This window comes from Vigna angularis, chromosome 9, assembly GCF_016808095.1.
Source record: "Vigna angularis cultivar LongXiaoDou No.4 chromosome 9, ASM1680809v1, whole genome shotgun sequence".
Lineage (NCBI taxonomy): Eukaryota > Viridiplantae > Streptophyta > Magnoliopsida > Fabales > Fabaceae > Vigna > Vigna angularis.
In genome coordinates this window covers 1667969-1693747 of record NC_068978.1, presented here as the reverse complement: position 1 = coordinate 1693747, position 25779 = coordinate 1667969, and the positions used below count along the sequence as shown (strand labels likewise).

General features: G+C 32.5%; 2 protein-coding genes across 4 annotated transcripts; one reads left to right on the top strand and one right to left on the bottom strand.

Annotated features, from left to right (window-relative positions):
- Positions 1-10063: 10063 nt before the first annotated feature.
- LOC108320491 (protein IQ-domain 26) lies at positions 10064-13033 on the bottom strand. The gene is made up of 5 exons (XM_017551914.2): positions 12436-13033; positions 12260-12344; positions 11521-11941; positions 10916-11122; positions 10064-10817 (listed from the first exon to the last, which is right to left on the bottom strand). Exons 3-5 carry the CDS (start codon positions 11905-11907, stop codon positions 10224-10226), a joined length of 1188 nt encoding a protein of 395 aa, XP_017407403.1. The 5' UTR covers positions 11908-11941; positions 12260-12344; positions 12436-13033; the 3' UTR covers positions 10064-10223.
- A 7779-nt stretch (positions 13034-20812) lies between these two features.
- On the top strand, positions 20813-25772 carry LOC108320639 (nuclear poly(A) polymerase 4). 3 transcript variants are annotated; one of them, XM_052868507.1, is made up of 12 exons: positions 20813-21320; positions 21411-21488; positions 21901-22008; positions 22255-22317; positions 22401-22562; positions 22691-22804; positions 22914-22976; positions 23094-23423; positions 23538-23702; positions 23821-24579; positions 25006-25082; positions 25179-25772. In XM_052868507.1, exons 1-12 carry the CDS (start codon positions 21207-21209, stop codon positions 25204-25206), a joined length of 2061 nt encoding a protein of 686 aa, XP_052724467.1. In that variant the 5' UTR covers positions 20813-21206; the 3' UTR covers positions 25207-25772. The 3 variants fall into 3 exon arrangements, with proteins under 3 accessions (XP_052724467.1, XP_017407614.1, XP_052724468.1); XM_017552125.2 differs by having other exon boundaries at positions 20822-21320; positions 23821-24591; XM_052868508.1 differs by lacking the exon at positions 22914-22976 and having other exon boundaries at positions 20822-21320; positions 23821-24591.
- The last annotated feature ends 7 nt before the right edge of the window (positions 25773-25779 follow it).

The following is a 25779-nucleotide window of genomic DNA, read 5'->3' as shown; positions in this document are numbered from 1 at the left end:
ATAAATTAATTTTATTTTATTTAATAAAATAATTCTTATTAACTTAATTTATATATTATTATTTAAATAATAATTTAAATATTTTTTATAAATTTATTAAAATGGATGTGCCACATCAGTTAACGGATATGGCGATATCCGTTAAAGTTTTTTTTTTTTTAGTTTTTAGTTTTTTAATTTATTGTATTTTAAATTAATATATAAATATTATTTAATTTTTTGAAAATTATTACTTAATTATTTATAAATTTATTTTATTTTATTTAATAAAATAATTATTATTAATTTAATTTATGTATTATTATTTAAATAATAATTAAAATATTTTTTAAAAATTTATTAAACGGATGTGCCGTGAAGTTTTTTTTTTTTTTTAAATAAAAATAATAAAATAAAATATAAAATATGTAAACGGATGTCAACATCTGTTTACGGATGTCAACATCCTTGAAGGCGAAACGGATGTTGACATCCGTTTTATAGCAGGGGCAAATTAGGTATGGTTGATGCAGGGAGTATTTGGTGGTGGTGGAGGGAGCAACACTCCCCAAAAATAAGCTATAACCAAACCTAGCTGCTGGGCCGTACGGACAGAGAAAATGGGCTCTTGCATGGATGAGCCCATTGGATTGGACCAATACCATATGTTCATGTCAAAAAGACTCATCAATGACAAACTCGTAGAGGATCTGTGTGTAGGGAGTTGCTCCCTCCACCCCCACACATCTCTTCCTCCACCTCCCCTTTACTTTTTTGCCCCTTCCTCCACCTTTCCTTTACTATTTTGCCCCTCAATAAAATTTTATTTTTAAAATTATTGTTTTTTAATTTTATTCATTTATAACATATTTCACTGATAACCTACGTAGTTCCTTGTATGAGTAAAATATTTTTCTGCAAAGCTTGGTGATCGTGAAAAGAATTATCAAGCAATCTTCCTCTTGTTCTCGGTGCAATACGTGGTGCAGTGCGTTTATGGTGTAGTGTCCTTGTCGTGGTTCCTCTCCAGGTACGTAGTCATAATCCTTCCTATAATTCTAAACCCTAAACCCTTCCCATACTTCCAATAATCCTTTGAATATCCAAGCCTATAATCCTTGCATGAGCCGCAAAACGTAGTAAAATAAAAACGAAACCTAAAAGGAACACTGCCTCTGGACGGATGACATCCTTCAACGGATGTCAACATCCGTTTAAGGCGAAACGGATGTCGACATCCGTTTAAGGCGAAACGGATGTCGACATCCGTTTTGCCTTAAACGGATGTTGACATCCGTTGAAGGATGTCATCCGTCCAGAGGCAGTGTTCCTTTTACGTTTCGTTTTTATTTTATTTGTTTATTTTATTTACAGTAATTTATATTTAAATTTATAATTTTAAATGTTATATGGTAAGAAGAAAGAAATGGAGAAATAGAAGTGAAAGGTTGATGAGGCTTGAAGAGAAAATGATAAACGAAAATGGAGAAATGGAGAAGAAGCTTGACGGAAGAGAGAAAGGTAAACGGAAATGGAAGAGAAGAAGAGGTGCAGAGGGAAGTAAATCAGAAGTTTTAAATAAATTAAAATATTAAAATAATAAAAATAAAAAATTTTAACTTTTGAGGATATAATTGTCATTTTAGAAGGATATAATTGGCATTTTAGAAAATTGGGGAGGTGGAGGAAGAACCGTGTGGGGGTGGAGGGAGCAACTCCCCTGTGTGTAGGGCACATCGCTACAGACAAGGCCTACTGAAGGCCCATACTATATATATACTTTTCGGGAAATTTTCAATTTTGAAAAGAATTTGAAGTACTCGGTAACATATTTTTCGCGAAATTTACTCTGATAGTTCACAAAATAAGTAAGTTAAGACATATTATCTCTATAAGTAAAAAATAACTCCATAGATATTAATATGTCAATTAACTAAGTAAATTTTATTATTTTATTATTTTCCATTAAAAAAAACATTATGATGGTGAACAAATTGTCAAATATCAGTGAAAGATAAGATATTTTGTAGAAAAAATCACTGAACAAACTAAAAGTAATTGAAATGAACATCTGTATTTAATAAATGTAATTATTTTGTGTAAGCGATAACCTATCTATTAGTATTAAGAGGAATTAATATATATATAAAGTTGTAGAAGTGCTTTATATATAGTGTGTTAACCTTGTTTAAAAAGTTTGATTGATAAACTTTAAATATAAGCTTTATTATATCAGATTGTGTTTGATAAAATTACATGTAGAAAAGTAACTTAACATTATTCAATAAGACAAACACTAAATAATATTACGTTAACTTAGTTTAAGAGGAGTGACCTTGTTGTTTTTTTTCAAATAAAATCTTATATTAAATGTAACATCCCAATATTAGAGTATAATACTATATTAAAAAGTCATCACATATATGATATGATAGAATATTTATCCAACTAAAGTATAAAGTATAAACTTATCGTCATCCAAAAATAATCATAAATTTTAAACTTTATGTACAACTTGTCTATTACAAAACTATATACAATACTATTCTAACTAAACTATGTTGTCGCATCGCCACCATCCAAAGTCTGCTCCAGAGACACCTCATCTCCCTCTGCTCGCACTCATAGGATGATCATTGCAAAGGAAAGAACACCAATACATACAAACACAAGCACACACAACATGGTAAGCTAGTTTATATACAGGAACAATCAATATAATTATCATATACAGTACATACAATCACACGTAGTCCTTCTTCAACACAACAAAACTTTATGCATGACACCAAAATGAAATGATCATCCGAACTTAGAATGATTGTCGAGCTATGGCAGGTTGTGCACTCGTTGTGGTCTACTGCTTTGAAAAACCATTGACAATGGGTTTCACCCTACCACACTCACGAGGTTAGTTTGTTCCGGGCCTTGGAGCATACTAGAAGCCTCCAAGACTAAGACATCCTGCTACTCCTCACGACATGGATCAATCCTCTCTACGTGAGAATGAAAGACCATTGGAGTTTCAAGATAACCCCAAGACCGAGTTCCAGAATTCATTCTAAACATACTTGAATCTCACCAAGAGGATTCACTTTAGAACTTACTTTCACCACTTTGAAACCATACTTTCACTTTGAAACATAACTCATGACATGATCAATCATATAATTTATTACACATTCATACATACTTCACAATGAACTCAAAACTTCATTTTAATCAAACTAGAACAAGAAAAATAAAGAAGAAACTAACACATGAAACAATCGCTCAGCGCATACACTCGCTTAGCGACCACAGACTTCTTTCGCACAGCGACTCAGGTCGCTATGTGAATCCATTGACAGTACCCCCAACCTCCAAACCACTCGCTCAGCGACCCAACTCGTTGAGCGAATTAAACTACTAGTGGTACCAGACCTCAACCTCTCGCTTAGCGCCCCAACTCGCTATGCAAGAGTTCAAACATTGGTCCATACCTCCCAAACACTCACTGAGCGCACCCATTCGCTATTTGAATAAAACTCACAGTGCTCTCAGACCTCAACCAGTCGCTCAGCGCAGCTTTTCGTTGTGTGAATCATCAAACAGTGAGCCAGCCTCCACAACCACTCGCTGAGCGAGTGGAGTCGCTCAACAAGTCTGCATAATCTACAGCACCAAATCTGCATAATTAGGCATCATATACCACGTTTACCAATTTCAACTATTTTTCCCAACTTCTAACCCTCCTAGATTGTGTTATATACCTAAATATACTTAACCAATGTTGTCTAAACACTTCTAACCTCAATCTAAACACTTCTAACCTCAATCTAAACAAGTAAACTCAAAATCTCACCCAAAAACTTACAAACACTCAACTTAGAGACTCAAATTGAATTCTAGCAGTTGTGACACAATTCCAAGCAACTTAGGGACTCTAACAAGTCCCAATTGACTTACCAAGACTCTCCACATTGACCAATTGCACACAAAACACCAAAATCAAGTTTTCGCTACTACATTTCCTATAATTTTAGTTTTAAACCAAGTAAAACTCTACTTCATTACCACCACACCCTCCTAACTCAATTTTATAACATTCCAAATGTTAAACAAAACCCAAACCAGTTCATCAACAACCTCAACTTCACCAAAATCAGTTTAACTACCCATCACACCATTCTACTACCTTAAGCTCCCATTTTAGACCAACAAATCCATACTCAAGATGTTCTTTACTTTTAACAGCCCCATTTATATAGTTTAAATTCATCAACATCAATTCCAACATCACAAACATACATACAAATAGATTTTACACATTAACAACATCCATTAACATACAAAGTGTACATTTTATCCAATTACTCAAATGATTATTAACATAAAACCACATTTTCTAACTCAAGCATTTTAATCATCATAAAACATCAAATTCACACCATATATTTCTATTAAAAGTAGTTTACTAGCTTCCCTTACCTCTATAAATCTGCACAGCTTTACAAAATACCCCGACTACGACTTACAGAGCAAGGAACTTCTAAAAAGACCTACAAATCACCAAATGGTGATAAAAGATGAACCTTATAACTTAAATTGAGTCAAGAATTGAAGAAGAGAGACTCTTGATCCATGCAAACAGAATTCCTTCACAGGATCAAGAACCTTAAACGCTAAAGAAAGGGGTTAACCACTTACCCGCTCGATTCGATTAATTGATGGTTTAAACCTTCATTTGGTCCTCGTATTTGTGTGTCAATCTCAAGTGGGTCATCGTTTTTTTTTCGGTCTTAATCGGGTTCATAAACTTGTAAAAATGAGCCAATTAAGCCCTCTCCGTTAAGTTTTCATTGACGTCGTCTGCAGATGCTGAACTGTAAATTTTTTTAGTTGACGTGGCAATGTGTATTAAATTTAATGAGTGTTATGTTGTATAATCAACCATTCCTTCTCCTTCTTCTCTTCACGCATGAGAGAGGAGCTCTCTCGTTCCTCCATCAATCGATTCTTGAGCGAGGCCGGCCGCCGCGAGTCACGAGCCAGGGCACCACCAGCGCCACCGGTCGCTGTCAAGCTCGCCGCCGGTCACAACAAAACTGTATCGTTTTGAAGCAGTGGGAGAAGAGGTTCGAAAGTAAAGATGGAGCGAGATTTTGGGGATTTTCCCTTTTCTTTTTTTGCTTGGTGTATTTGCTTGGTCTACCAACAAGGAATCAACACTTGAGAATCCTGAACTGACCCCATCTTTTCTTCTTCCTAGTTGATCAATTTAATCATACATTCTAATCAAAATTGGGCTGATGGGTACATCCAGCCATTGATAGAAGCTGCATAACAGAAATACTGCAAGTGCAAAAGCATATGTACATGGAGATTTCAGAAGCCAAAACTAGTCAAAATTCCTTGCCACTTTAAGGGATATACTGCAAGTACAATTAATTTGAATTCACAGTTTGTTGTGTTAATTGCAATTATGTTGGGCATATATTGGTTTCTTTAAGTTGTAATTTGAATAATTCTGATCGTATATATTGTTCATAAAAAAAAATACTGATATACCAGTTACCACATTCCTTTAATTTGGCAGATATGCCTCATTTTTATTTGGCATAAATTAATAAGCAGATCATGATTAAAATTAAATGAGATGGTTTCTTTGGATTTAAATACTGAATGAAATCTAGACACTATGAAAACAAAACCACATCAAAACAAAATCTTTTCTGCGAATTGTATAAATACAATTATGATATCAGAAATGCGGAATGTCACGTGATGCAGAAACTGATATTACAATTAAGTATTGACAGTAAGGTATGAACTGGGTTGATAAATTGATAATACAAAATTACAATCATGGACTGACATAAGTTTAACTGTCAAATTAAACTTGTGGTTTAGATACTGGACTTGTGTTGTGTTTAACAGTTGGAAAACTTTATCCAAGTTTTGTCCATACCAATTGTAGTTTGTTAGAGAACAAGCATTATAGATCTTCAACACTTTTTTATTTTCTGATATTGGGTCATCTTCAATACTGTTTCGTCTATCGCTAGGTTGAGGCAAAGAAAGTTGTTCCCAGGGAGGAATTGCCACTTTTCTTGTACACCCAAAAGCCACATGCAGATAAGAATTTGAATATTAATGTTGAGTTATTGATATTAATGTTGAATTATTGATATTAATGTTCAGTTATGGGAGCTTTTAATGTTGGAATTTTCATCCTCAGAGTTTGGGGAAGTCCTCCCAAATATTGGTAAAGAATCCATTGAAACCCTTCTCCTGCTCCAGCGCTACCAACAATTATCTTTCCTCCACGCACAAGCCTTCAACCTGCAAGAGAAATACAGAGATCTAAAAACCCAATTGGAGTAGAAGTCGTCGCTGTAGAGACCACCCTACTCGCGATCTCCACCATGCCTGAACACCATCTTCGCACATTACCATAAACACGCATCTACAGAGAGAACCAGACCGCGAACATCTTCTCAATCGCGACCTCCATCATCAATCTCATGCAACCATGGTAGCTTGCACCTCCATTCGAAACCTGCATACAGATTCGAAACCCCAATAACAAATAGGAAACCCTATAATTTTAACATTAACCAATTAAATTTTTCCATTTCATAATCTTTTAATTTAAATAAAAATTCTACGTAATCAACCAGTACACATCAACATATTAAGTGGGCACCAAGTCAGCAACTGTAAACAACGTCAACGAAAACTTAACGGAGAGGGCTTAATTGGCTCATTTTTACAAGTTTATGGACCCGATTAAGACCGAAAAAAAAACGATGACTCACTTGAGATTGACACACAAATACGAGGACCAAATGAGGGTTTAAACTAGGGATGGCAAAAAAATCCACGTCCGCGGATATCTGCGGATATTTACTACTTGCGGGTAACAGGTAGCGGGTATTTTAATACCGGCTTCTAAACGGGTCGGATGCGGGTATTATACTATCCAACCCACGGATACCCGTTACCCGAAAAAAAAATTTAATTAATATTTTTTAAAATTAATTTTTTTAATTACTCTTTAAAAAGGGGAATTTTAATAACAATGACTTAGGATTCCTTTCAATTACCTTTTTTTAAAAGAAAAAAGAAAAAAGGGGTTACATTACTTTTGACCTAAAATTCTAATAGAGATATCAAACATATACATAGAATCCCATTAGAAAATTCTCTCTTAACGGAGGACTCTTTTCTTCTTCCTTCTAGTTCAGCTCGCGCAGGGAGTAGGCTCCATTCCCTCTTCCTCTCTCTCTTGGTTCTGATTGGGGTTTTGTTCCGATTTGGGATTTGAAATTAGGGTTTTATTTGTTCTCTGATTTTGGGGGTTTCTTTTGTACGTTTTGATTCGTGTTTTGAGAGTTCGTTTCTTGATTTCTTCCCTATTGATTGGTGATGCAATATTGGGGTTATGATTCGAATGAGTGTTTTGAGTTTTTTTGGATTTTAGTTCATTGATGCAAATTGGATTTTTTAAGTTTGGAGATTTATGTGATTGCGTTCGTTTTCAGAATTTGGGTTTAGGGTTCCTGTTTGTGTTTACTTGGAAATTCTTTATCTCTCTGTTCCATACATTAATAGGTATTTGTGGGTTAATTTGGTGACTAAATTGAGACTTCAGTTAAGTAGTGTTTCTTCTTCATATCTTTTTTTTTCAAAAGTTGTTCAGTATTTATTTTCTTTAACTTGTTTAAAAATTAATTATGTCTTTTTAATATGTAACAAATATATTAAATTGTCCTCTTTAACTTGTAATTTAATTTAAAAATAGTTTGTACCTTCTAACATAGGTTTTTTTTTTACAAAATTAGTAATCCACATGCAGCACATAGTTTGTTCCTTCAACATGATAAGAAAATCAGTAAAATTAAAAAAACGAAGTATTTGAATATTTTTTGATATGATATTGTTGAAGTGACGAAAGCAGTAGCATAATTAAGATCCTGGACCAAGCAAATTCAACATCCATCTTCTTGAACTAAGTGCTTCAGCAGAACACTGTATAAAATAATGTTTGGTAATGGTGGAATCAAAATTTCACAGTGGGTATAATCTTTGTTTAAGAATGCACTTAATATATTAATCCCTTTTGGCCATTTCTCAACGTCTCTTTCTGTCTATTCAAACAATACAATTAAATACAGATTCAAGATATTCAAAAGATTCTTAATATTTTAATTATAATTAATGCGAGAACATAGTTAAAAAAATAAAAATAAGCATTTTCTATTATTTATTAAATATGTCATCTATAATTATTAATACGGTTATCAAAACATCATAATCCTCAATTAGTTCTATGTTGAAATTTTTGAATTATCTTTTGTATATTTTTAAAAATATTGATTTTAATATAATAAAAATATCCCCTCTTTCGAACTTAAAAACTCTTCATATTAACTATTTATTTGAAACAATATTAATATATATATATATATATATATAAAAAAAAAAGCTATATTTGGTTAAATATTATGCTTTTATAAATTTTCAAATCATTGTTTGATATCTTCACTCTGCACGAAAATATTGACGATGATGTATGGATGAGGGCATAATCATTCTCTAACATGGGTGAATTACCTATATTACCCCTACAGTAACATTTTTTTTTCAGTCGCAACCAATCACGTGGAACATCATAAGATGCGAATGTGATGCAATGCATGAACAATATACTATAGAAAAGCCCGTTTCAAATCAAACCCTAATCATTGCTGATATGAAATTTAAGATTCAAACACTGCCTTCTGATTAGACTATCTCTTTATCCAACTTCACGCGCTTCTTCAACGGGTGTGTTCACATTCTATAATTATTATTTATTCTTTATTCATTTTGTCACATATCTTCAAGCTTTAATTACTCTATGGTTGCGTAAATTGTAATTTTACTTTTCAAAAATGCTATGATATCATTGTATTGTACTTATGATTACCACCACCCAAATACTGAATTAATGCTATCTAATGCATGATTATACATAGTGGAAGAGAGCTAAGATTATAATCACATAAAATAATCAGAATATTAAAATATGTATATAATTTAAATTAATTTTATCTCCAGTATAAAAATTTTATCACAAAATATGACATTTTATGTGAAGATTAGAATAGACAAAATATTTATTAAATAAAAAATTTAAAAAATAAGAAAATATAATATCAAATGGATGTTAAATAAATATAAACAAAAAGTATGGTAATATATTTTTATATTTATTTGAGATACATTCATTTAACACGGTGGATGGTACAATTATGAGAAAAAAAGAATAAAAATTAAGAAAAAATAGTATTGAAAAAATTTGTGTTAAAATATCATTTTTTCAAAAAAAAAAGTTATACTATTTTTCCTTTCTCTGAAAAATCTTGGTTGTTGATTAAGAGCACCCTTTAAACTCCACTAAAATCTAAATTTAATGATATTGAAAATTGCGTGGGAATAAATTGCCAACTGTGATGAGAACAGACAAAAGAAGGGAACATATGTAGTAGTGTCACTGTCATTACCATTGTCGATGTTCTTCCCACTTGATCCACACTAATTAGCTGCAAATTTCAGTAGCAGCATTGAACATTATTAATAAAATTAGTGCCAAACATACATTGGCTTCCTAATTTATTTATGACTCATAGTTTTTCTGAACACCCAACCAACGTTCTTCCACTGTTTATTGCCTAACACATGAAACACTATCAATAGCAAACACATTTTTCAGTGTGACACAGACATTTCAACCATAACTTCTCATTGAAACTAGTCCCAGTCAGCAATGCAATGCCCCACATAAACAAGATCCCACCTTTTTCACTGGACTTTGAATGCCACCGTTAAGTTTCCCTCACCAAGCTTTCCTTTTATGGCCACTAACACAGAGTGGTTTTTTAAGTTTTCTATTCATTGCTCTTTTACTGCATTCCAAAGGCAATGCAGCAAAGGAGAAACTGTTGGAACTACAATCCAAACCAGCAATTAGTTAGTATACACCAGAAGAAAACCACGTTCTTAAAAGTTACCAAGCCAAATTCTTTACTAGATGTAAATCATTTGGTGCACAACATGATTGAAAAAAGAAACTCTTTAATTAAAAGAATGTACACAAGCAGAATTGAGAATTTGGTCTCTGAATTTATAAGCTGTAAGCACAAATTCTAGATATTAGTAACATCATTTAGTGTCCAATTGCCTCTCAAATTTTCCTTGTGATTGTCCAGCTGTGACTGTCAAAAATTCCAGGAGTCTTGAGTCTGGAAGAAATTGGATGATGGCCTTTGCATTCTAACACTACTTATGCTGTTTCTTGCTGCCATCACTTCATTGAGTGAGAGCCTTTTCTTGGGTTCTGGTCTTTGTTTTGGAGCACTGTGAGACCTTAGTTTTGCCTTGAATGACTGAGTATTGGCCATGTAGTTGGGGAAATTTGAACAAGGTCTGAAGAAGGTGTCTCCACAAACACTCTTGGCTGGTGTGGCTGGAGCATTGGGACGAGCATAGTTTGTGAAACGTGGTGTGCTATGAGCAGTGGGGAATCTACACTCATCAACGTTGAAGTACCAATCAAAATCTTGAAGGTGTCTGCAATCAGGAACCGAGATTCGACCAGGGACATGACAAGGTAGAGGGGATGACATTGCCTGACAGGACATGTCTTCTCCACACTCAGACATTGTAGAGGTAAAGCGCCTAGACCTTGATCGAGTCTTGTATGTGTCAATTTCAACAATCTTCGGGCTCTCATCAAAACCATTCAAGGATGTTTCGTAGGATGTAGGTAGCCTTTTACTGTGTGATTCACTCCTTGTTTCATCAAATCGTTCCTATAAGAAGGACACAAGCACATAATAAGACATGGTTTGTTGATAGATAAACGAATGAGATGTTGGTATTCATTCAGGAGTAGAAAACCAGGTTTTACCACAGATTTTCTTGCAAGAACTTCAGGTAGAAATCTGCTTTCTTTGCTCAAGGAACGACGAGCTCGCTGTGATCTGACAGCAGTTTGAGCTCTTATTAGAGCTTGCATACTGTGAAGAGTTGCAGCAGCCCTCTTTCTAACCAAGTACCCTCTAACAAGAGCCTGTATCTTAACCAATCCTTTCAGTGCTCTAAGAGCCTTCCGTGCCTGAAAGGAAACAACATCAAGTTAGGTGACAAAATTGTCAGCCATGCTCAAATTTGTCCAACATTCAAATTTATCAGATATTGAATATGGTTTAAAAGGCTTAGAACAGAGGGGGAAAAAAAGGTTTAATATTTGAATGGAATATAATGGGAGAGGCACTGTTTCATTAAGAATCTAAAATAATATATGAGAGGAGACAAAGGAGTAGGAATAGCAAAGCACTTCACTTGCACCAACCAAATATCTTTGTCCGAGACAGAACCACCGAAATCACAAATCAATGCAATTTATCAAACAGCATTTTCAAAAACAAAGGAAGCAGACATACTCACACACATTCATACCCACATGACCAACACCAATTTGATTTGAACCATCACAAGAAAGAAGGCACATACCAAGTAGCCTCTAAAAAAAGTTTGGATCTTCACGGCAGCCCACTTCTCCCTGCTTCCACTGAACAATGCACCTCTACCCTGACTTGTCAGCCTCACAACCGCCACGGCAGCCTGAGCGGCAGCCACGGCAGCATCGGCGGCGGCGGCAGTGGCAGCGGCAACGGCAATTGCATGTTTATTCTGCTCATTCTCTGTATCAGCAATGTAGGATCTGAGCCAGGTGTTATCAGTGGCAGGAACCGAAGATGGCACATCCTTCCCTTGCTTGGCAAAACTCCACCTTTTCTTCTCCTTCTTGTCAGGAGCCAGCGAGCCTGAATTGTCGCTGTGATCCTTCTCCTTCTTCATCCCCAACAAACCCTTGAACCACCTGCTAGCTTTTCCCATAATAATAACTTGACAACTTTTGTTGAGTCACGATCTGGAATGAGAAGCGGTGGCAAAGGTTAACTGAAAGTTTGCCTCTTGTGGCTAAAGATAAGAGGGGTTTGCGTGGAAGTGAGCAAATGTAGCAACCGAGTGAAGCCAGATGTTGTTTGAATATACCAGAGACAGGGTGAAAAACGAAAACTAAAATGAAAATGGAAAATCTTGGTTTTAAAAATGGAGGGACAAAGAAAGAGGTGGAGTTTAGTGCAAAGGAGAGAGTGTAAAGTTTAAAGCGTGTAAAGTGTAAAGAATCTAACAGAAGAGAAGTGATGAGAGTGTGTATGGCTGAAAAGATTAATAAAGAACAAACCTTAAAATTAGAGTGAGTGAGTGGAAGAACGGATAAAGATGGAACGTTTTATGAAAATAAACCTCTGACAGGACCTCGTGAAGAACTGCATTAGAGGACAAAAAGCGGTCACAGAAAGTTAGCAGTGGCTAAAACGAAAAACATTAAAATAGTTGTTAAAAACTTTAAAACCTCACCCTTGGGTAAAGAGACAAGAATTACAGACAAAGCACAATGGTGAAATCCTATGAAAAAAGTGACAATAATCATAGGAAAAAGCCTCCAAAACCCAAGACAACACCTTCTTATCTGATCTTGAATTCAAAAAAGAGAAAGACCGCCGAATTCCCTTCACTCCAACAACTATCTCTCTCTCTCTTTCTATGTTCTATATTGATAGTATTATCCTACAAAAATAAACTGCAATATTATTATCATTACTTTGCTGCTTTCTCTCTCTAACTTTCTGGAGCAACGTGTAGTACATATGAAAGATACCCACTGACAACAATCCCGTGAGCTTGGTTCAAAGGGGGCATTGAGTCCCTCTCCCACCCTTTCACTATCTTGCTTTATTTGAGAGAAAAAACTGGACTGTGAGTTAAGTTCTGCAACCGAATAACACCACTTTTAAAGGCTAAAAATAAAAACTTGCTACCATTGATAGTACACTGTGCTGTGTACCATTCATTAATAGCTATACCAACCAAAGGGTTGCTTTATATCATCTTTTTTTGTCCTGATAACACCCCATTTTTCCCCTCAAACACTTCCTCCCTCACCATCATCATTCCATTGCTTACCTTCTCTGCCACACTTTCTTCCCCCCCAAAAAATCTGCCTTTCCAAACCCCTCAATCCCCAAACCAAATCAACTCCTTCAATGCTGTTACTTTGTTTTGTTATGTTACCCCTTCTACCCCCCTCTCTCTCTCTTTGGGGTGCACCCTAACAGCAAACACTATCTTCATCTGATTTCGATAATTAATTATATTTATCTGTCAAGATTCAAATTTGAATTTAAATATTTTTTAATCAGTCCTTTTTTTAATGAACAATGTCCTGTGGGATTGAGGGTGTTGTTATTGGCTTGTTTAAGAGGGAATAATACTAAAAGGACAGAATAAAATTCTAGTGTTAGGAACCATTGAGTGGGTTATATTAAGGTGACATGACAGAACAGTGTGAGATAAGAAACATTTTCTCCGAAGATTTTGCCAGACAGTCGGAATCCTAATAAATTTAATTCAATGCGCTCTGCTGTGTTTATCAGTATGCAAGACCAAATTGAAATTCATCTAATTATCATTATTGTAATTCGCTACAGTTTCGTTCCATTACTTGATTGGATGAATTAACACCAGTTGAATTTCTTTCACTCCCTAAGCAAACTGTAATGGGTCAATCCATTCCCAAAGACGCATTCAAACAAATCATTTCATTTCATATGATTATAACTTCCATACGAAACAATGCTGTCTGTGTTTCTATTTTCGGCTTCAACTTCAACCTTCTAAATCATCATAAACTATGCTTATAACACTATATATCCTTACTTGTTATGATGCAATCTTTTTAAATACACTGGACAATTTATATATTGTAATCTCATCTTATAACAATATTAAATTATCAGCTAAAATCTAATTCAATTTTATAAAATTGATTTATAAAATGAGGTTTATATCTATTTATATATTTATAGTATACAATAGTTTTATCGAAGTGGAATTTTAGTCTAATTTATTTTTACAAAAACAACTTATAAAGTAATGATTGCACACATTTAAATAAAATAAAGTTTACACACATTTATATACTTTAAATTGATGTTATCTGTATGCTACGAGAAACTTCCAAGACCATATGCATTACCATTTGTAAACATTAGACCCTTTTGATTTTAGACTTGCGAATGCATGATAACTATACAGGAAAGATTGGAAAAGGAAAAAGGTTAGAAATATGGTTTGATTGTATTGTGCATGGAGTGTACCGTGGAGTGTGTACTGTAGAAAATGGTCCAAAATGATTGCAACGAGCAGTGGAGTTTGGTATGTGTACGCAATACATGGTGAAATTCAGTGAAAGAGTAGGGGACCCACCAAGAGACTTCCATATCTAACCAGAGAGAGTAGGTGGTGTTGGACCACCATTAATTTCTTTTACGGCATTTGCCTTAGGTTGCAACTTGCTTCTCACAGCCTCAACTCTATCTTTGACTTTGCTCTTTTTGTCATGGGCTCGTAACCATTCTTCAGCCCAAATAGGCCTATCCAAAGCCCAATTTGTTTCTCAGTGACTGTTGATATGAAGGAATATAAAAGTAGGCGATTAGTTGTGATGAATCTTAACATAAAAGGGGATGAACTAATTGTGAAACCATTAATGAAAGATGGTCAGCAGCACAGAGAAGAAAATGATTGCATTACGGCAATGGATGAGAGAGACAGAAGTGATCCAGCTAATATATGTAGTAAGAAGAGATTATGTCTTTAACTGAATTTAATATGTTAGATGCAACAACTACGATACAATTTTAATATAGCCTTTTTAGTATGGGCTCACGTTAGGGTGGCTACTTCCCTCATCTACATGCAAAATTTTGCTTTTAAGTATTCTGCCTTCTGGTCCCTAAAACATTTTCTCAATAAGTTTTTCTTTTTCTCTAAAAACTGGATTTTTTTTTATGTTATGAAATAAGTAAATTGAAGTTTTTTCGTCCCTAAAATATATTAAAAATACTATAGTTTGGACAGTTACCAACTCAATAAATAGACATTAAATTCAACCAGTCAGTCATTAAACAGGTCGATCGATCATGTACTAGTGTAGATGAATTAAGTATTGTTCGGATAGCTGACTGTCGAGGCTGAATGATACCAAACAAATCGTCTAATCTTGAATTGGATAGATCGAGATAAACAAAATAAAAATATTGAACTATCAAATATCTTATACCGATACCATTGGACTGATTTGAACATACATGAGACAATATTTAAATTTCGAATAACATAGTTTAGTTCAAACGGTTGACCTTAACTCACATTTTTCTATATTTTAAAATTTAATTAACTATTTTTTTTATATATAATGTTCATCTTGGGATGGATTAATAAGCTTTTTATTATTTCCACTAAATTCTAGTGTCATTTGTTGGCATGATCTGAGTCTTTTTGTTAGACAGAAATAATTAATCAATGCCGAGTATATAATAATCAGACTAATTTTTATTTTTTTTATATAGGATAAAAAAAAGTTATGGAGATATTAAACTAGGTCATGGGAATCAATCAATTATGACCCAGTTTTCCTTTTTTCTAACTAAAACAAGTTGATATTTTCAACTAATTAAAATTTTATGTAATTTATTTAAATTTTCAATAAATAATGATGATTTGATATTACTTCGTGATGTTAGTTTTCTTTAGATTTGACACCCATCAAAACCAAAATTTCAGCCAAAACATATTTAATCATTAGTTGGATGCTAACAAAGATGAATGTGATATATGTTTTGATTATTACAATTGATCAAACAGTAAGTTACATAAACACTTCACATTAATTGCTCAGACTAAAATTAAAACTGCGTGAATTAATATGAATATTGATTATATTTTTTCCATCATATAAATAAAATAATACCACAATAGGAATATCAATCAAATTAGAAACATATATATATATATATATATATATATATATATATATATATATATATATATATATATATATATATATATATATATATATATATATATGTACTTGCAGATGAGTAATGGGATGAGGTTTTGTCAAGTTTTTAATGTCTTCTAATTCTATATGAGGTATTTTTAGATGGAGATAGATACTTACACAATATATATACATTATATACTCAAATTGGTTATATATATTTTTATAATAAGATTAATAAATATAAAGACAAATATTATATATATTTATCTCAAAATTTTAATATATATATATATATATATATATATATAATAAGGTATAAAAGTACAAGCATCTAAACTTTGAATTTTGGAAATATTAATTAATGAGGGGTCAATCATTTAAAAAAAAGCATTATAGTTAAAACGTAAAAACATAATTGCCATGAAATGAAATTTGCACCCATCCTTAATATTATCTCAATGGAAAACATTACCATGCAAATTTGTACGTGTTGTTAGGTAGTTTTTTTTTTCAAAAATAACATTTTGCAAGATTCACATTGGTGAAACCTAAGGTTTATGATTGGATTTTATTTCGAAAAAAAAAAGTAGTGGAAAATTTTATGATAATTTTCATTTAACAGACAAGCAAATTGTATGTTTAGATATCAAAATCAAATTTAGATCTATGAGGTTAAATATGTGAGCATCCAAGTTTTGTTTAATTAATAAAGAAATTATAAAAAATAAATTCAATTTCAGATTAACTTGTGTATTTAGTTTTTTAATAGAGGTTTTTTTATGTAATTTAGTAGAGGTTTAAAAGCATTAATTTGCTATAATTTATTGATTTTTATTTATTTATTTTAATTATCTTAAACATTTTTTTAAGAGTATCTTGAGCAGGACATTAAAATCACGTTAACTCTTGCTTTAATAAAACAATAAACTCGTAGTTTAAAAATAATTTTATTTTAAAATCATGTTACTTAATATTTGAGTACATGACAAATACTACTGAGAGTCAGACCATGGCTCTTAACGGCCCATTTCTGACGTCCTTTTTTTTCTCACTTACTTTAAATAATATCACAAATGGGCTTAAGGCCCAATGTCTCTCTTTTTTTCTTTTTTCTTTTATTTTGATTACATTAATAAAAATAAAAAGTTTTGCATGTTCTCTTTTTTCTCTCCCTCTCTTTCTCTTTCTTTCTCTCTTTAATTTTTTTCTCTACGATCTTTTTTATCTTCGTAATTTTTTATAACTTGAGAATTTGATTTTTTTTAACGAGTCTCTAAATTTATTTTTAGTTGGTACTTTGGTTGTTTTTGGAATTAAAAGTTCGTAAGTAGTGTTGTTTTTGGAGTTTTAGTAGCATGTTTTTTTTCTTTTTTAGATTTCAAGCACACCCTAGGCAGTTAGAGTTTATTTATTTACTCCTTATTTCAATTGCTATTGAATTGAAAACTTTGATATGAGTTGTGAATTTCCGTTCTTAATGTATTGGTGACTTTATTAATATTTGTACTCAACAAATTTGTGAGTAATTGTGGGATACAATTATGAGAGGTTAAAAAATGTAATTTAGCCAATTTGATATGAGAAATGTGAAAACTAATTTAAGATATTGTTTTAAAATATGCATTGTTTTGTTTTTGTTTTAACGTAGGTTGAGTAATGGAGGAAATTCTTTTTGAATTATAATTATATGGATATGGATGTAATAACTTGAAAAATAAATACACATTATTATTTAAATTAAACTTGTCCAATTTGTAACAATCATGTGGACTTACATGTCTAACTCGTAATAGTTATGGAATTTGCTCAAATGTATATGAGCACTTATAGATACATGGATACTCACATTTGTTTAATCATACTCGTATGTATAAGAACATTGATGAAGACATGTTCACGCTTATATAATCACACTCGTCTAATCACACTCAAACATCTAGAAACATTTATAGAGACATAATCTACTTGTCTAATCACACTCAAACGTCTATGAACATTCATGAAAACATGTTCACACCTCTCTCATCATACCCAAACATTTAAGAACACTCACGATGATGTACTCGCATCTTAGAGCATTATTGTGGACATGCTCATCACACATCATTAGGTCATAGACACAAAACATGATAATGCATATAGATATTCATCATAATATCATACAAAATTTTAAATTTCTCTCACTTAGTTTTAGTAACACTTCAAAAGTTTCTTTATACGTTCTTACTTGTTCCTTCATATCTATTTAGCCATGGTCTTTCTTATTGAGTATACACTCACTCACTCTCTTAGTATGTATATTTATACATAACTCTAGATACTTTTAAGAGATTTTATGTAATATTTCTAATAATCACGACATGATATATTTTCCTACATTTATGTTTTTGTTTCTCAAGAAAAAATTTATTATATATCTCAAATAAAATATCAAACCTTAACAATAATCCTTGTAAGATCCTTCAAAATAAAATAAGGAAATTACTTTAAAGATATTTCTCATACATTATATGATCTTTTAAAAAATATTGGTGTATCATCAAATCTTTTATCTTTTGACAAAGATATAAATAAATTCAAATTATACATTAAAATTCACCGATCTTTCTCCAATTGCCAAATCTTTCTTATAATAACAATTTTCGTAGTAAACATATTTCTAACGTTTTCCTTGATAATTATTTAAAATATAATCTTTTTAAATCTATTGTATATAAAGCTGTTAAAATAGATTAAAAGTCATGATCCAACCTAATCCACCGTGAGTTTGAGTCGGGTTGAGTTTAAAATAAATTACAAATTTTGACACTGGCCAAAAATGAATTCAATCCACTAAGAACCCAACTCACTCGAGTTGAACCCATGGTGAGTCGGGTTTGCTTACTAATCTACCTATAAATTCTAAATATTAAATTATATTAAAAAAACAAAAATCCTAATCCGTTTAAGTGAGATAACCCATTTAAGCCACCAATTCGTGGTAAACCAAGTCAGATTCAAATTTTTTGGACTTACTGGTAAATGGGTTAGGTTAGACTAACTCACTAACTAGTTAATCCGTGGTAGACCAGGTCGGATTACTCTTTTTAACCATTCTAATTGTATATAACAATAATCATACACTTAATAAATCTTGTTTTAATAGTTTTGTTTAAGGAATAACCAAGACATATAACATGCTTATATTTTAATAATCACTTTATATATATTTGAAGAAATTTATTTAATTTCCTTTTAATAGTGACTTACCAAATATTTTATTTCTTAAAAATAATTAATCAATAAATCATTATATCTCTTAACAAAAAATTTTAAAATAAATATAATAAGCCATTATACTTTCTATCATAATCTTTGAAATATAATAAACAATAAACCATTATATCTCTTATAATAACTTTTATATATATCTTTTTTAAAATATTTAATTACCACTTATTAATATCTAACAATATATAAAAGTTTTATTAATATCCAAGAATATTTCACAATATTAAATAATACCAGTTAAAAATATCTCACAATATCTAACAATATATAATATACTTTTAATTAAATAATTATTAAATTTTTTTATCTTTCATTTAAAATTTAAATTATGTATTTAGCCTTTTTTTAAAATGTTATAATTTTTCAAGATATTATATTCTCTTATTCACAGACAAAAAGTATCTCAAGACAACTCAAACATGCATATTCGTAATTTTTTAAAAATAACATTAGTAAAACTTATAAAACTCTTTTTTATATCGAAATAAAAATTGAAAATCCTAATATAATACATTCATTTGATTAAAAAACGATTCCCAACAGTGAAGAAGTCGAAGCTCACTTATATTGGGAACAAAAGTGTAGTTATATACATTTAATAAGTTGCTTCTTCAAGTTTCTAACGTATAGTTACACAAGATTAAAAGAAACAAGAATTGAATGAAATAATAGAAAATTAGTTATACTTAAAAGATAATTACTATAAAATGCAAAAATTTACTGATTGTACAAGAGCTAACGAGTATAAATAGAACTTAATCTTTACCAAAAACACTTCAAAACAATAAACTAAAATTTAGTTGGATTTTTACATTTTTTTCTTGATAGTCAATATTAATCTTTAGATTTGTTTGTTTCATCAATTTATTGCACACCCGAATTAATCATATTATGATTAATGCTAATTTAACACAACAACTTTCTTAATTTTCTGTGCCTATAAAAGAATAAAGAAAGAATCATATTTTAAATAAATATTAGCTCCTTAATACTCTTATTCTATTTTCTGTTTTTGTTTATATCTTCAAAAACGCCTATAATCTTAAATAATAAATGTAATATCCTTATCACTAATCCAAAATAAAAAATATAATATCCATCTCATTAATCCAACTTTAAAATTTGAATATATTACGTGTTTATTTATTGATATTGTAAGATTTTATGTATAAACAAACAATCACTAATCTAAAATTAAGAATATAATAATCCAATTTTCAAAAATTAAAATATTACATTTATTGAAATTGGTATGATAAGGCTTTTATCTATCTAGTGACATAATATCTAAACTAAAAAGTAAAATTTACAGATTATAATATAACTGAATTAAATATATTGATAATGTCACTTTCTGCTCATACAATATAACATTTTCAAATTACTAATATTAATATTAATATTCAGTACGATTTTAAACTAACTAATTAACAGATCGGTTGAAATATTTAATCCTGCAAAAATCATGAAGAAATGTTGTATTTTTTTTTTGAAATGATAAATAATGCAGAAAAGATATTAAAATCGAATAAAATATTTTGAAGCAGTAATAAAATAAAATAAATAAGCATGAATGGATAAAAAAAAATCTTAAATGTGCGATTCTATAAATAAATATCTGAGGGAAAAAAAAAATCACAAAATTGCAAACCCCACCATTGCATTCATCGCGCTTTCTCTTCGCCGCTCCCTTCCAAAGCTCTCTTTCTTCCAACCTTCCTCTGCAATCCCTTCCAAACCTTTCAGATCTCCCCTTTCTTTTCATCCTTTTTGGTTTTACGATCCAGGGCTTTTAATTTTTTCCAATTCCTTGCACTTTTTCCTTTTTTTTTCTCCTTTCTTCTTATAGGGATTGATTTCTCGTTAGATTTTCAATCGTGGGTTCCGTCTGAACGTTCGATACGATCCTTTTCTTTTTAAATTGTTTTCCGGGTATCAGTTTTTTCTCAGGAAAAGAATAGGAAGAATATATAAATATTTCATTTTTTCTTGCGGGTATTTTGGTGTTGAGATCATGGGGAGTTCTGAAGGGGTGGGAACATCGTCGAAGCAATATGGTATCACGAAACCCATTTCGATGGCTGGACCAACGGTTTATGATTTGCACAGAACTCTTGAGTTAGAAAAGGTTGGTTTTTTATTTTTTGTAATACGATATTGTTTCTTTTGAGTGATTGTTGATGTGCTTATCTGAGAAATTCTTTGCAATGTGTACAAGTTTCTCGCTATTTCGGGACTTTATGAGAACAATGAGGAAGCTGCTAAGAGAGAGGAGGTTCTTTACCGACTTGGACAGGTAACGGGATATATATAGATGTGAGATACTTATACGTATTAATGCTGATGCTAAAGTAGCAGTTGTAGGGGAAAGTGAGGAACTTTTTGTTTGATAATGGGGGTTTATTTCTTTTATCTGGAGTTTAGTCTAATTGAGTAGTTGATTTATGCTTATTATTGTTTATTAGAATTGTTCTGGGAGTTTATTTAGTGATTGATGAGAGAGCATTTTTAATAATTTATTATGCTGATATTAATCATTATAGTTTGGATTGCGGTTGATAATAATAACAATGATAATAAAGAAGAAGAATAATAATATAATAGTATCTTATTGTCCGTTACTATCACTTTGTACAGAACTATTTAATGCAGGATGCAAAACCTTCAGAGTTAACCATTTATGTTTTAATTTGTTTTCTTTATTTCAGATAGTAAAACATTGGGTGAAGCAACTCACTCGCCTAAAGGGATACACTGATCAAATGGTGGAAGATGCAAATGCTATCATTATGACTTTTGGTTCTTATCGCCTTGGTGTGAGTATCTTACCTCCTTGCTTGACATGCACACCTTCATGACTTGGTTATTGTTGTAGAATCAGGCAAACATGTTTTGGATCTGTTTACTCTGCTTGGGAATGTTATAATTTTACAGTTACTAGATTGTATTGATTTTTGCTTTTGAAAAATGTTTTATTTTGTCAAGCTTTGCATGCAATTTGCTGCACCTATTTTGCATTTGTGGATTAGTTGATCCCGATTTCATCGAGTTTAATGATGCAGGTTCATGGTCCTGGGGCTGACTTAGACACAATATGCATTGGACCTTCCTACGTGAATCGCGAGGTAGAAATGTGAATGCAAATATTTTTTGTTTGTGTGCTCCATCAAAATTATTTTTGTCTGATTTTTCATGTTTTCATCATCAGGAGGATTTTTTCTACACATTGCATGATATCCTAGCCAACATGGAGGAGGTCTCTGAATTGCAACCAATTCCGGATGCTCATGTACCAGTTATGAAATTCAAGTTTGATGGAATATCAATTGATCTCCTTTATGCCAGTATTTCTCGCTTGATTGTACCTGAAGTAAGACAAATAATTTTATTTTGTACTAATTTCTCAAACAAAAGCAAATGTTTATTTTTCCAGATCTAGTTCTGTATCATTTGATTTTTGTCATTTTTGAACTTTGTCTTTTATTAATAAATCAACAGGACTTGGTTATATCTGATATCACTCTTCTACACAATGTTGACGAGCCTACTGTGCGAAGTTTAAATGGCTGCAGAGTTGCAGATCAAATTCTAAAGCTTGTTCCGAATGTTGAGGTGTTTCTTTAGACTGTTGTTTGTCTTACACTTTGCTACGTCTTCCATTTAATATTATTTATTGAGTCCCTAATACTTTTAATATATTTACAATTTGTATGTCTTATAGCACTTTCGTACAACACTTCGTTGCTTGAAATTTTGGGCCAAAAGACGAGGCATTTATTCCAATGTGAGAGATATTTTAAAATTTCCCCTTCTTGACTATTCATGCGAATGTTTGTTTTTTGTGAGTGGCCACTTACATAGTTATTGGCTAATTTATATGTGCTTTTTAATGTTTTTTCAGGTGACAGGTTTTCTTGGTGGTGTTAACTTGGCACTTCTTGTAGCTCGAGTGTGCCAGTTGTATCCAAATGCTGTTCCAAGTATGCTTGTTTCTCGATTCTTTAGGGTATATACACAGTGGGGGTGGCCAACTCCTGTCATGTTATGTCCAATAGAGGAAAATCAACTTGGTTTTTCCTTTTGGCATCCTCGTAAAAATCCTCGTGATCGATCCCATCTCATGCCAATTATTACTCCTGCCTATCCCTGTATGAATTCTAGTTATAATGTTTCTACAAGCACACTTCGTGTTATGATGGAACAATTCCAATTTGGCAACAAGATATGTGGGGTAATCACTATTCTTCTTTGTTAAGTTTGATAGAAATAATTTGGACATAGATATTTATTTGTTGTTGGTAATTGGTAATTGATTCCTTTGTTTTTGTCAAAAAATAAAAATCAGGATGTAGAATTAAACAAAGGTTGTTGGGAGGATCTGTTTGAACCATACAGTTTTTTTGAAAGTTATACAAACTACTTGCAAGTTGACGTAGTTGCTGCTGATGTTGATGACTTACGCAATTGGAAAGGTTGGGTGGGATCACGCCTTCGGCAGTTGACCTTGATGGTATTTTCATTTGTTTTATCTTTGTGAAACCAAGACATTTAAATTGACACATTAGAATTAATGTAGTTCACACATTTACTTAAGTGTGTCATTTGATTAATTTGATTCCTGTTTGCAGATTGAGCGTGACACTTTTGGGAAGTTGCAGTGCCATCCCTATCATCATGAGTATATGGACACCTCAAGGCAGAGTGCACATTGTGCTTTCTTTGTGGGTTTACAGAGGAAGAAGGGAGAAGTAGTTCAAGAAGGCCAGCAATTTGATATACGAGGAACAATTGATGAATTTTTGCATGCAGTCAATATGTACATGTTCTGGAAACCAGAGATGGAGATTTTTGTTTCTCATGTTCGGAGAAGGCAAATTCCGTGCTATGTGTTTCCTGATGGTTACAAAAGATTGCGATCATCAAGGCCAACCTCAACACGTGAGAATCATAAATCATTTCCTAAAAATGAGGTTTCTGGGACTGAACATGTTGAGAGAATTCGTAAGAGGAAGAACAATGATGGGTTGGGTGTGAGGGAGGATGCAACACTGAAAAAGCAATGTAGTAGTATTCCTGAAGGTAGAGGGGCAAGTAGCAGTGCGTCTGATAGTCAACTGTTGTCAAGCAGTGAGCAAGAGTTGGGTAGAACGGAGTCTCCTGAACCTGCCTCTAATTCTAGTGGGTTTACTTCCGTTACAAGTGATAGTGGTTCTTCTGAAGATATTGGAGCCGTATCTATGGCAGGTTGTGCTGAAGATAACACCAGGGGTGTTGATATGATGACCAACAATGGCAGGTTTGAGAGTAGTACTTACGAGAACGGTTCTGGCACACTGGTGAAGAACAGATTGACAAGTTCTGAGGGAGTATTTCCACACGAGCTACAGGTGCAGTTGCAGGTTTTGACTTTCAATTCCTTCCCGCACATTTCCTTACTCTGTAACTCTTTTTTATTACCATCTTGATATAATCTCTTGTCTGGCTAGTAGTGAAGTACTTTTAGCCATATTTAATCATTTTTTCTTTCCTTATCATACTGTAACTGTGTAGAGATTGTAATGCGAAGTGCACTGTTGTGCAAGACCTTCCCTGAATCTGTAAGGCCAAAATGATTACATGGCTTATGGGTGATGCATAATTTGGATTGAAACGTTAGATAGGATGGATAATAGGGGGTGCAAACGTGTGCACATTTGCAAAATTTTGCATATCTACCATTATATTTTTTCAATTAAAACTTTCTTTTTAGATTATTCTGAACAATGACGTATACTGACCAATTAACCATTTTTCTTTGCGGGGTTTTTATGTAGCAAAATGCAATGTTAGGGATGGTTCTTGATTCTACAGGAAACGTTCATTCAGAGGTGGTGCAAGAACCAGTAATAAGGCATGCTCTCATGTTTAATAATAACTGTTTTTAGAGCTTGACTACTTGTGTTTTGTCTTTATGTTGTCTTTTTTGCTTCTTTGGTGTATATAACAGGAGACTGGGTGTGGCATCTGCAGTGTGAAGGATGAGTAACAATGTGTAAGATTGGACACTTATGCAGTGGAGAAATCAAGGGGAGCCAGTAGTTTGGGTAAGTAGTAATTTAAATGGCTGGCTTTCATTTCTCTAATTTTTTCAGGCTTGCTTGGCCATTCAAGCTTGCAAATTTGCAACTGATCACATCAAGCCGAAGAGCTGGAGCTGGGATTTGTCAGCCGCCACTTGTACAGTTGCATTTTTTGTGCCGTTTGACTCGGCTAACCTACACTATATCTTGTTTAGGATCCTCCTAAACTTTTAGGGCATATTCAAAATGTGCTGTACTAGGCCTTTGTTGACCCTTTTGGGTTTTCTTTTTCTTTTTGATCTGGTTTTCATAGAGGTAGGGAGAGAGCAAGGGCGAGGGTGGGAATTTTGGGTTATCTAGTGTTTTCTAGCAGAGGCTACTTTATTATACTGATATTCTTGGTTACTATCTTCCAGAGTTTTAGTATATAAACTTAACACTGTACGGCAACTGCCATCTCAATCTTTCTGCTTTAGTGTTTCCTCCTCCTGTAACAATCATTATTAATATTCATTCTACCAATGTCGT

Excerpts from the sequence above, each read along its gene's own strand:
- LOC108320491 (XM_017551914.2), bottom strand. The coding sequence starts at position 11,907 with ATGGGAAAAGCTAGCAGGTGGTTCAAGGGTTTGTTGGGGATGAAGAAG. Across the intron at positions 11,123-11,520 it reads CTTTTTTTAGAGGCTACTTG|GCACGGAAGGCTCTTAGAGC; the intron begins GTATGTGCCTTC and ends GTTTCCTTTCAG. Across the intron at positions 10,818-10,915 it reads TTCTTGCAAGAAAATCTGTG|GAACGATTTGATGAAACAAG; the intron begins GTAAAACCTGGT and ends TCCTTCTTATAG.
- LOC108320639 (XM_017552125.2), top strand. The coding sequence starts at position 21,207 with ATGGGGAGTTCTGAAGGGGTGGGAACATCGTCGAAGCAATATGGTATC. Across the intron at positions 22,563-22,690 it reads CTCGCTTGATTGTACCTGAA|GACTTGGTTATATCTGATAT; the intron begins GTAAGACAAATA and ends ATAAATCAACAG. Across the intron at positions 23,424-23,537 it reads TTGGCAACAAGATATGTGGG|GATGTAGAATTAAACAAAGG; the intron begins GTAATCACTATT and ends AATAAAAATCAG.